This window comes from Agelaius tricolor, unplaced genomic scaffold (genome assembly GCF_023055355.1).
Source record: "Agelaius tricolor isolate 1412-34295 unplaced genomic scaffold, bAgeTri1.0.p SCAF_1, whole genome shotgun sequence".
NCBI classification, from domain to species: domain Eukaryota; kingdom Metazoa; phylum Chordata; class Aves; order Passeriformes; family Icteridae; genus Agelaius; species Agelaius tricolor.
In genome coordinates, this window is record NW_027269261.1 from 58912707 (window position 1) to 58924910 (window position 12204).

Below are 12204 nucleotides of genomic sequence, written 5' to 3' on the forward strand. Positions count from 1 at the left end.
TTGCTGGGTGATGAATAGGCTGAGAAAGGCCAGGCAAACAGTATTATTGTAACACCACATAAATATGGTTTTTTTTCCTTTAACACTAAAACACCTGATTTCCTTTAGCATTGTAAACACGTCACTTTATTAGGTCTGGGAGAGCTGATGAATTTAAAGTAATTTTCAGCAAACAAGTGGGAGCCTCTCCACTTTTTAGATGGAGGTGAAGGAAAGAAATGTTTATCATGAAAACATTATGAAACAACAAAAAGGACAGGAGAAAGCTGTTGTCTGCACTGAAGTTTATTATAGACAAGAGCCACCCAGCTGGTATTAGTGGAAAATTGTTAGAAAACAGGGGGAAGACAGGACATAATCTCCTTTAAACAGTTGGCACAGTCTCAGTGTTTTGTAGATAATAAATTTAGCTTTCAGGAGGAAGTTCAAATATGCTGCATTTACTAGTTTTTAAGAATGAAAATTAATACGTTAATTATGTACAATGTTACCATCTGCTAAATGAGGCGATTTTGGCCAGGGCTTGGCAATTTCTTTGCAGACACTAAGTTTAACCCAAGGCTTTTCAACCATAAAATTACTGCCCTGTAAAAGGACAGATGAATGTCTAAGCAAGTGCCTCATTACTGTCAGAGCAATGATTTATTGTTTCATTTTACTGTTGTGTTTTCCTGGTTATTAGAGTGAAGGTTGAGTCAGCCTTTCAATTATAAGTAAACTTCCTTTGAGGAACTGCAGTTGCACCAGAGAAGAAAACTCATTTGTAAGCATTTAGGTGAAGAGGAAAAATAAAAACACTGGCAAGTGCTTAGATACCTTTTGGGGTGAGCAGTTCTTGATCTCTTGAGGCCCCAGATTAGCTGTTCTTGACCTCTTGAGGCCCCAAATTCTTTTCCTCTGTGAATAGATTCCTCCCAGCTAGGATACCTGCTCCACCAAGAACCAACTTGGTTTAAGGAGGATATAGAAGCAACTCAGAATCAGCAAAGCTCTGGGAGCTGCACCCCTTGCTCCCTAGGGGCTACGCCCAGACGTGATGCTGCCTCTGGGGTCATTGCCTCTCCCCAGTGGAACTGTGGCAGGCAAGGTTGTGGTGGGCAGGGTGAGGGGCCAGGTGAGTGGAGTGACTGCCTCTCTTGAGAAGGGCCCTGTGCAGAACTGGCTGTTTCCCTTTCAACTGGTTATGGGGGTCAGGTGGCTACACTGCATCTCTTTTGGCCACCAGGCAGTTCCATGTTGAACATTAATTACCATGTTCCTCACCAATACTATCCAGAGCTTGCAATAAATTCATTTTAGCTCCCAGTGAGTAACTGGAGAGGCTGGGCTTTGCTAATTACCCTACTTCCATCAGCTGCCATGCGTCAGTGGTCTGTGGTGATTATTGAGACTTGGACTACATTTCATCAATCAGTGTGTATATGCTGTTTGACTGGAACAGCCCTCCACACTTGGCTCCACTTTTCTCCCTCTCCCATTTTTTTTCCTCCCTGTTTTGTTTTGCTTTTAAACATGAGTGATCATGAGGCACAGCTCTCATTAAGGGTTTCTGGTATGCATGAGCTGCAGAGCTATAACACATGCTCCAGTCGTGGCTTGTACCATAAAACCAAACCAAACTAAAAACTTTGCACATGAGAAAGATATTGAGTTTGCTCCATTATCCAGGAGGCTCACAATACTACACATGATCTCCTTCTGCTTATTCTTTTTTTTCTTTTTTTCTCTTATATTTCCTCTTCCCCACCCCCCCACCCCCCCCCCCCCGCCAATTTTAGAAACATTACTCTTCATGATTGGACCAAATTGGAACTGTTTTGAGTTAAAAAAAGCTAAAAACCAAGACCCTAATTCAGATAAGTTGAAAGCACAGAACAGGGGCTTGATATGTCAGCAGAGAGCTACAGGCACCAGACTCCTGCAATGGCTCAGATGTTTTTCTGGCTGATGTGGTGGGCCCTTGATTCACCCTTTCTATAAATAGGACTAGAAATGTTCCATTCATTGGCATTGGTGTGTGCACTCCCAAAACACATTTTGGTTTCAATGAGTCAACAATTTCTAATATTTTCCAAATAGCTACAGTTGTTTTTGGTTTTTTTTTTACGTAGAAAAAGTGTGTGCTTCCTGGTGAAGGGCACAGTAGTATAGTAGTGTAGGAAACATGAATGACTTTCCATTTGCCTCTCTGCTGCACTCCATTCTCCCAGACACTGTGAGCAAGGCAGAAAAATGGATTCTAATAAAGCTCCATTCTAGCCTGACTCTTTCATATAATTCCTATAAATTCTGTCCTTCATACCCCTCTGCTCTCATGCTTCATGTTCACTGAATTATGTGAATTTCTAATAGCCTAATTTCTAATATGTAAATTTTTAAAATGCTTAGATAGACGTCTGATCTCTAAATTATCCACAAAATTTGAGAAACACTTCTTTTGTGTACCAAAGGAGTTTCTTTGCTTGTCCACTTAAAAAATTGATTTCTGAAACTTTCTGGTGTTTTCTTCTTTTCTATCATTACTTCCCAACCAGAAAAACAAATTCTTCATTTTTTTATTAGTTATTTCAAGTTAGATATTCAGTCCTTTGAAAATTAGACCTTGAAATTTGTAGAGAAACTAACATAGAAAAACAAACTCGTGATGTTTTGATTTTCTCAGAATTCCTTCTACTCCCTAGGCTTTTGGAAAATCAAAAAAAGTTCTCCAAAACTTACAAACATTTCCAAAATGTTTCAGAATAAATTTTTTGTTTGAAAAAAACAAAAGAAAATTAATCAAACAAGTCAACCCTAAAGTGCATTTTTCTGGGGGAGTTTTATAGGTAATGGATGATGCCGAAGAATCATTTTTGCACCCAAATGAGGAAAAGTCCACCCATAAATGTTCTCAGTATGATATTTTTGCTTTAGTTCATCACTGTGAACATCATGTGCAGGGCACGATGATAGCCATGTGGAGCACTGAGTTTCTCAGCAATGAGAAATGAAGGTAATGTTGTGCTATCACCCAATTTCTGACTACCTTTTATCTCACTCTTCTCAAATGTTACTGAATGAATGGTTCTTCTCTGGAGTCACATGCAAACCCATTTGGGAGACACACTGTAAAACTGTTTACTATGGGTTTGTCTGCTCAGTAGATGAGATTTCTTTGTATTTTGTCCACTTGATTTTTGACAGATTTTCTCATTTGTTCCTAAAACTGAGAAGGCAGCAGATGTACAGACAGAACAGCTGTGTTTGTAAGAGACATGCTTTAATCTAACCTCTTGCAAAGAAGTCTGCTACTTACAAGCTGCTTCTTGTGGCTGAATCACTGTGGCTACGAAGGTTCTGCCACTTGCCACACAGGTCCCAAGATCATAATGTCACATCTAAGTGTGCTGGTAATTCTGTGATCCCACTTTGGCCTCTGCTAGCAGACTGTGGAGGGAATGCCTCAAAATGAAATTCAGCAACTCACTAAAATAATAAAGTACTGCTCTGAAAAACATTTAGAGTTTCACGAGGGTGATCTTCAAATGGACAGGCTACTTGCTCCTCAGTAGCCCAGTCTGTCTCCTGAACAACCCATGACCATAAAGGTATCAGCATAACATTAGTGAGTGAATGACATGGGGATTTAAATGTGTGTCTACATCATCAAATTGTTTTTTTCTGTGTTTTGTCTCAAGGACACTGCAAGAGCCGCTAATTGTCTCTCAGGCTGCATGTGGAGCAAGGCACAACCCACAGGTGAGCCAGTGCCTACCAGACCCATACATGGGCTCAGGGCCTCTCCAGGCATGAGGGACAAGGGCAGTGTGGATGTCAGAGCCCCAGCTCACACTGGGCTCCTGTAAGAGACACTGCATCTTTCAACCACAAACCAAACAACTTACAACATTGTATAGTGCAGAAAATGACACTTCCATGTGTATTTATTGAGAAATAGTAAAGATGTACATAATTTTACAAGCTTTTAATTTTAATTTACATTTTTCTTAAATTAGGTAGGCCCTAATAAACTATAATCTGCTAATACATGACAGAGACCCTTGGCTTCAAATCTCCAAAATGCTGTTGTTGCTGGGATTTTGGCTAATGTCACTTCAGCTCCTCTTCAGAGATACTAAATACCATATTCATTTACAGCATATGCCAGGTGTCAATCCTATAAAGCAGAGATGACTTTTGAACTGAAACCCTGGATCTGGATACAACCTCACTGCTAAAACCTAGTCTTCCTATTGTGGGTCAAGCCTATATTCTCCACAAACTGTGCAGTTCTGATGGGATGTAAGATTTCATCTGCCCCAAGATGAAGAGTGCTTGTTTAGAGGACTTTAATTTGGCCTCATCTCCCTTGTCAATGCTTCTACAGGAACACACTCTGCATCTGCTTCAGATGCAAACACTGCTGCTCACACTGGATTTGGATGGGAACAGATCTGGGAGCTAGGTGCTACCTATATCTTTGTGCACCATATCCACAGGCATCTAAAAATACTCTCAATTTTTAGGTTTTTCTGCCCTCTTTTACTGAACTGCACAGAGTTATGCCTAAGATACTATCCCATGACTGTAATCACACAATATTTGTATTTTGCAAGCTGACCACCCAAATGCCTAATGAACATTCAGGTTCTGTATTGAGAACTACTAGAGGCATTTATTCTGTTTCATTTGCCAAAAAAACTTGCAAATGGGGCCTTGTGCTCAATCTTGTTGTTGAGGAGAGGCTGAAGGGAAGGTAGTTTCTGATTAATATGCTTCTGAATTAAAATGCACTCAATGTCAAAGTGACCAACCTTCAGTTTAATCTCCTTAGGCCCATCTGGAACAGTCTGGCGTGACTGTTTCTGCCTTGGTTATTTTCTCCTCTGTATTGTTCATGCAGGAAAATATATCAGACTAATTTCTCTCTACAAGACAGGCATGTACTACACAATTTTATTTAAAGATAAATAGCAATTTTTGCTTAGCAAGAGGGTATTAATTCTCTGAAATTTTGTTTTAGGGTTTTGGTATTGCAAAGCCTTTTGAGCTACATCCTTGAATTTTTTTTGGATACATGTTTGTGTGGATTACTTGTTTTAACAATTAACTCCTGCTATGGTGGCACACAGAATCTTGTCACGCTCTGTAAAAGTTCCCTCCTTTTGCCTCCATCTCCTCTCTAGAAGTCTGTATATTAATTGAGCCATATCTGCCACAGAAAGCTAAGCACAACTCCAAAGAAGGCACTGCAAACCTTTAATAAGAACCAACGTCTGTTGCTGGGCTACTTTTTGTTCTTTCATTTGATTAGGAAAAGAACATTGAAAAGCTGAACAAATAACTTGAGAAATAATATTACTTCATGCATTTAAATAACAATATGACATGTCAAAAAAAAAAAAAAAGAGAAGAGAAAAAAGCTAGTTAACCAAACAAATTTTTTGTTTCATCACATCTTTTACATTGAGATTTTTATGTAATGCTGGAACTTGAGAAGGGGTTAAAATTCTTTCGCATTCCAGTAGAAACACTTTTTTTCCCACCTGAAAAATTAAAAGAGCTGTACTACAGATTTTTATGACATGTATTTCCAGGTACTGAAAATATAAAGAAGGTATGCATAATTATTTTTGTTTTGGACACACAAATCTATTACCCAAATATCTACCTAGTCTACAGTGATATGTGGCGAGTCTCATGTGATGGCTTTAAACAGCCCAGTGATAAAAAATTATTGTTAGTTTGTTGTGTGGTGACTTGTATATCCAATTCCAAGACAGCAATGAAATCCATTTTTATGAATTTACAGAGGAGTTTCACCCTGGACTTGTAGCGGCTCTGGGCTCTCACCTACCAAGTAACTTTGTTGAAAACCTCAACAAAGTTTAAATGAACAAAGTTACTGCCTGGTAGCTATGGCATATGATGGATTCAGAGCACAAAGACAGAGGATTTTCACCTCAGTGCTGACTACTGTGCTCGTGCAGACATCCTGGGGTTTGCCTTTAACATCTTCTCTTGCAAATACCTCTTCATACAGACAGTGCACATTCAGCCTCAGGTGTCTTCACATACAGTGTTAAAAATTGAAAAAGTAGTTTCCACCTTCTGCCACGAGAGATGAGCCACTTGTTATTATTATAGAGTGCTCAAGCTGCACATGGAACATTTAGGGCACTGTGTGCAATATGGATCTTGCTCATTTTCCATATGGCAGCACGTTCAAAACTTGCAAGGTAATTGTTGCTGTACAGACCATAACTTTCAATAGAAATTATGGAAGTTAAGGTGATATATTTCTCAATGTTTCTTCATGAAAATCACCTCCTTATCCTCTCCTCAGATGCCTGACATGCTATTGAAACTTCTGATACAAAACCATTTAGGGTTGTCCCTGTGTAATTATGTTGAGCAATCAAAAATGGATGAGAAAAATCATGCTGACCCAAAACAAAATACACAAAAATGTGGAACAGAATGCAAAAGCTAGCAAAGTGCTATTTTCTTTACCAAAGTGGATTATTCTCCTGAAATGGCCGATGTCATCAAGCCAGCAATTTCAGCAGCTTGTGTTGATCCTGAATATGCTAAATGTAGCATCATTTCCACATCTGACAAATAAGAGCTTCTTTAGTAATGTTTAATTCCTAATGAACTTGTGTTTTATTCCCCATCTGGGATTAACTCCACATTTTCACCTTCCAGTTATGCCACCTGAACACTTTGTCTGCTGGGTGGAACTTTGCTCTGCTATACACAGCAGATGCACTCATTGTATGGCTATCAGTGGACTCGGTAATTAATGAATATGGCTCTTAGTTCTCTTGCTGGAGAATCAAGAAATGATGCTGAAGGTGTTAAGCCCTATATCTTCTTTTACCTTTCCAAGTAGCGGTCCCCAGTATCAACCTCCCAATATTTTCTTAACTTTTCTCAAAAAATCAGTGGAATTATTCAGAATCCAAATAAAAACACAAACTTTTCTTTATTATTTTTTCTTACTGCAACAAATACTTAAATTCTTTGGTGCAGCCCTGCTCTTTGATTTCTTTGAATTTCAAATTTGGTCATGTCAAAAATTATCACAAAGGTTTTTTGTTTATCTACAGAGTTTTTAACCAAAATTACATTATAACACACAAACACAATCTTCTCTTTAAGGCACAACACATCATATGCACATTCTGTTTGCCAAACTTATAAAAGAGACAATATTATATAACCCTTTCCCTCCCCTGCCCCCACCCCAAAAAAAAAAGAAAGAAAAATTGCATCCACTTCCAAAATCAGCTGCTAATAAAGTCACAGTAAATTATTTTCATCAATAATTTACACAAATTACACGTCTAGACAGGATTGTCATTATACAGTCTGAGTGCATTCCAATTCAGATTTTTTGGGTTAGGTAGGCTAAAGTCTGGTTCAAACCTCAGTGCTGAGAATATATCCCATTTTGAGGAATGTTGTTGAACACCACCTTGTTGGCTGGAAAATGCGTTTTGGTGCTTTGCCAGTTCGAGTCCTTTGTTCACTCCTGTCAGGGCTCACTTGGTGTGTACCAGCAACCTCCACAGTTTTAATTCATTTAAAAACGTTGCATATATAAGACCATAGAGCTTTCTTACGTAGCACTAATGTTTTAACTCCATTCAGCAATCTGAATTCTTCAATTTGGAATTTTTAATTCCAAATATTTCTTCCCTTCTTAAGACAATTCATATGTGTAAAGCCAGAGGCATTGAATCACACATAAAAATTCAGTGTACTTGAAATATGTATACATATATATATATATATATGTATGTGTGTGTATATATATATATATACATATAAAAGGATCACCAGCTTTAGAACACAGTTACAAATACTCTAGTTCCAGTGCTTGATGGAGAGCCAAGAGGTCCGAATGACTGGATATCCTCCAGAAAGGCATGTTGTGCTGTGTTTGTTAGAGGAGGGAAAAGGTCAGGAGAGATGAACACTGTGACACAGGGAGGCACACAAGGATATGACACACAAGCACAGTTAGAGATTACCAGCACCTATCTTACACCACTGTGTTTCTGGATTGATTTTTGCTGTTCAAGTACTGACAAAAGTCAGACCAAAATAGATCTGAGCTTAGTAGCTCAACTGAAGTTAAAATAATTAGATGATGGCCTTTCTTAGTAGTTTCTTTGGAAAGTGTCTGTTACTTAGTAAGAGCTTCTTGCTTATTGTTAGCACGCAAGCCCGTACAAAGGAGCATTAATAGGAAATCATTTGATGCTCCACTTATTTGACTGCAAAATATTGAACAATCATTTAAAGGACTATACCACTTCCATGAAAAGATGCTTCTCACTCAACACTTCAAAACAGAGCTGAATTAGATTTTTTCTCCATCCAGGCAGAAAAAGAAATGTCTTTGGATAAGAAAATAACACATTTCTAGTTTAAGAAAAGATAATTTGTGTTTCAGAAAGCATCAATGTCTGTGAGAGATGCAGGTATACACACTATTCTCCTTCAATAATTCATCAGAACAGAAAAAAACCACATACTTCCATGTTGTGTTTAGATCTATTTGAAATGTGCTATATTCATCCATCTCTCTGAATTCTACATCTATCCATGCAAAATAGCCAATGTTAAGGAAAAAGCATGCCCAATCAGAAAGCCCACAATCCAACCACCACTGTTTAGCAAAAATTATAAAGGACCCATCACCAGTACTGTACCTATATTAAGGAACCATTTGGAATGAGCATTTTGGTTATTTCCATTTTGTTTCCACTCCAACTACAATGCTAAGATAGTGCTTAATTTTGCTGCATCTAGCACAACAAGATTTATATAACTGGTCCTGTACAGACATTGTGAGGAAAAAATTAAATTTCTGCACACTTCCATGGCTTATACTGGGAAGCATGGCACAAATTACTAATTTAATATTTCTGAACATTAAGAACTTCTCTGCTGAAATTAGAGTTGAATTATCATAATGAGGAAACTAGGAAACAGTTCTTTTTGGAAACACAGATTTGTTGCACAATCTCTACATTGTATTCTTTTTCCTTTAGCAGATATGTCTTTCTTGAAGCAAATTATATTTTTATCATATTTGCCCCAGTAAACTATGGATCTTTATCTATCTTAGCAAAAAAAATTGGACAGTCCTTTGGAAGTTTTCCACATTCTCTGTAAAACTTCTCTTGAAACATTCCCCATTTCCCAAAACACCCCCCAACCATCATATCATAACCCTTTCTATCTCTTCTGTTTATCTTTTAATTTGCTTGAAGTTTGTCAGACATTTTTTTCTGCATTATTTTTCCATCTGTTTAAAAAATAATTCTTTTTTTTTCTTTCCAAAGTGAAGCGAAGCAAATGCTAGAATCCAAATGGTTCGTTTTACTCTAAGTGCTGATCTCATCATGCTCTTGTTGGCTTGCATCTGTGGACTGAAATTATTGGTCATTTTGTGCAACACTGACAGAAATGCAAACAGAAAGGCTTGCATTAGTAGCTATGTATCACACCAACATTTCAGAAGACAGGTTACCTTTTTTGCTGCCTGTTCTTCTTCTACACCATCCCCAATTACAACATATACTACTTTTCTGCCAAACCTTTGCATTATTCGTTCAAAGCAACTTTCTTTTCCTGGAAGATAAATGAGATAAGAGTTCAGAGTGAAGTTACCTGATTAGCTGCATGTTCCTCATCTCGGCCATCTCCAATCACAACATAAGTTATGTTAGTGCCAAATCTGGACACTATACGCTCAAAACAGCTCTCTTTGCCTGAAAAACAATGCACTGTTTATTCAAGCTATCAAGTGAGTTATGGTGAAGCCTTACAGAGGATTTTTGCAGTGGTAAGACATTGCTACTACTACTTTTAAGAAGTTCCCAGCCTTGGGTTGCCAAATCTGGTAAGAAGCAATGGATTCCCTTAATAACACCAAGATGTTTCAGGTAAAACTAGATCTCTTAGTCATTACATGAAAGCCACTAAAACAAAGGAATTAGCAGCACTGCAAAAATGAATAGGTTAGCAAATGAATAATTGAATTAAATATTTCCTTATGATTGTAATAATATTCTTACAAGGAAAGTAGAAATTTTAATTCTAATGTATCTTCAACAATGAGTGATGTAGTAATGAAAAAATTAAATGATGACTGAGGTAATAGTTCTGCCTGACTGCTAGAATATGCACTGCTTTTTCCCTTGTGAAAATCATTTATGAAACATATTGCAATGCTTTTGTCAATGAAGTGACACATTCCATGCTATAAAGGTTGTCATAACTATAGAAATGAAGCATTCCTGAACTGATGATTGGTAAAATCTGCAAAATTATCAGTCATTGCATGCTGCATCACATTTCACAGGAATGACAGCTTTTCTTGGTTTACAGTTTTGCGTGCCATTTCCAGAAGCCATAGATTTCCAAACCATAATGCACAAAAGGCACACGGTTGTGAACAGAATGGGGAAGTGCCCTTTTGTTATCCAGCAGCACAGGCTCTGTCAGGAACAGCTACCATTCCCATCACTGACAGACTATGCCTCAGGAAAAGGTTTGTGAAGCTGTGGCCTGGCTTGCATAGAGCTGAAGGTCAGAGCAGAGGCTAATTTAACAGAATTTCTGCTCAGATTTGAATTCACAAAAAACTTTTCTTCATTCTTTTTCTGCAAGTTCTTTGTTTTCTGCACCATACTGGGGAGTTTCTGAGGCTTTTAATCAGCATCTCTACTCCTTTAGGCATCATTGAAAATAAGGTGAATTTGGAATTCTTTGACATAAACACATCTGAACACATGCAATGCCTAAATATTTTAACTAAAACTGCTAGATGTCAGGGAAGTGTTTTGGAATACATCCATTACTGGGAAAAAAAAAAAAAAAAGTAATGCATTGTAGTCAGAATGGATGAAAGAATAATTTTCTTACCTATTTTGGTTGCACTGTATATATTTTCAATAGGAAAAGCTCCACCTAAGCTGTATAGTAGAACTTTTGCAAGTGCTGGGATAAGCTGGGTTGTTGTTACCAACACGTTTACACAATTACTCCTAAAATAAGAGAAACAGTTTAAGTTTAAATAGTTTTAAAACAGTACCCAAATGTTGATGAGGTGAACCAGCTGTGGAGATCATATTAAGGATCCCTCAACATTTACTTCCATTCACCCATTACAGCTGCTCAGCATCATCTCTTTCAGAAAATGTACATAAAACCCCTGGTGAAAGCCTTTAAAATATATAGGCCTGATTTGTAGGAAATATTCCATACTGGTTTATAAAAACCAGGTCTTTGAAGATGAGTCTAGTAAAATACAGATATTTAATATAGATAAATACAGATATTTAAGACCATCAACAACCTCCAAAACAAGTTGTTTAAATGCTTTGAAAGCATAATTTTCATGCTGGCAATTAATTGTCAGTAGCTACCAGCAAAATAAAAGAGTTTAGATAATACAGAAACATGATTTGTTACTCTTTTATCTATCTTTTATCTACACTTTGTTCCACAATGGCATTGCTTTCTTCAAGTTTCAAGAGTAAGAATATCTCTGAAGAGAGGGAGAGATAAGAATGATCATGTTAATAAGCTAGCACTGAGTGGTGAGGATGAAAACTTGAATGGAGAAGTTGTGCAGGCCAGAGAACTCAGAGCTGAGCTACTTCAGGCACTCACAGGCTGGAACGTGAGCATGACCATGATGTGGACATGGAGCTGAAAGTAAATGCTCGTGAGTTTTCCTCCTGGCATTTCCACAAATTCCAAGCAAGACCCTAGGCTGCTATTTTCACCTTTATGTATCTCCATTTCCTGTTATAGCATATCAGTAATGTTTAGCTGACTCACAGGTAGCTTCTGAAGGTTTACAGTTGTACAGTTACTTGAAGACATGACAAAAGACTACTATTTAACAATCCTGAGTGAAGGATAACAGTCTTCCAGACTTGTCCACCAATGCTCAACTGCAAAATTCTCTCTGAAGAGTAACAATTCAGAAAGAAATGCAGAGCTAAACACAACAGCTTACACAATATTTTACTTTTTTCCTCCTGAAGTGCTTCACACATTGTTAAATAAACAATTAAGAGATAAGCATATTGTAAAAGTTGTTATGTTGAAATTGTTTTTGTGTCTTTCCAAGTTTGTTCTTTCCACTTGACACTGAGTCTTTTTCCAGACATGATCAGAAAGCAAGATGACTTAATG

At 37.6% G+C, this 12204-nt stretch overlaps 1 protein-coding gene across 3 annotated transcripts in view; it reads right to left on the reverse strand.

The window, feature by feature from the left end:
* Positions 1-3907: 3907 nt before the first annotated feature.
* EYA4 (EYA transcriptional coactivator and phosphatase 4) overlaps positions 3908-12204 on the reverse strand; it is a 143700-nt gene continuing 135403 nt past the window's right edge. For 2 of the 3 annotated variants that reach the window (XM_071436273.1, XM_071436291.1), the window contains 3 exons: positions 10924-11045; positions 9527-9627; positions 3908-7921 (listed from right to left, as the gene is read on the reverse strand). In XM_071436273.1, coding sequence (XP_071292374.1) covers positions 7841-7921; positions 9527-9627; positions 10924-11045 — 304 coding nt within the window. In that variant the 3' untranslated portion in view covers positions 3908-7840. Of the gene's footprint in view, positions 7922-9526; positions 9628-9666; positions 9768-10923; positions 11046-12204 lie in introns of all 3 variants that reach the window. The other variant, XM_071436281.1, reaches the window with a different exon arrangement.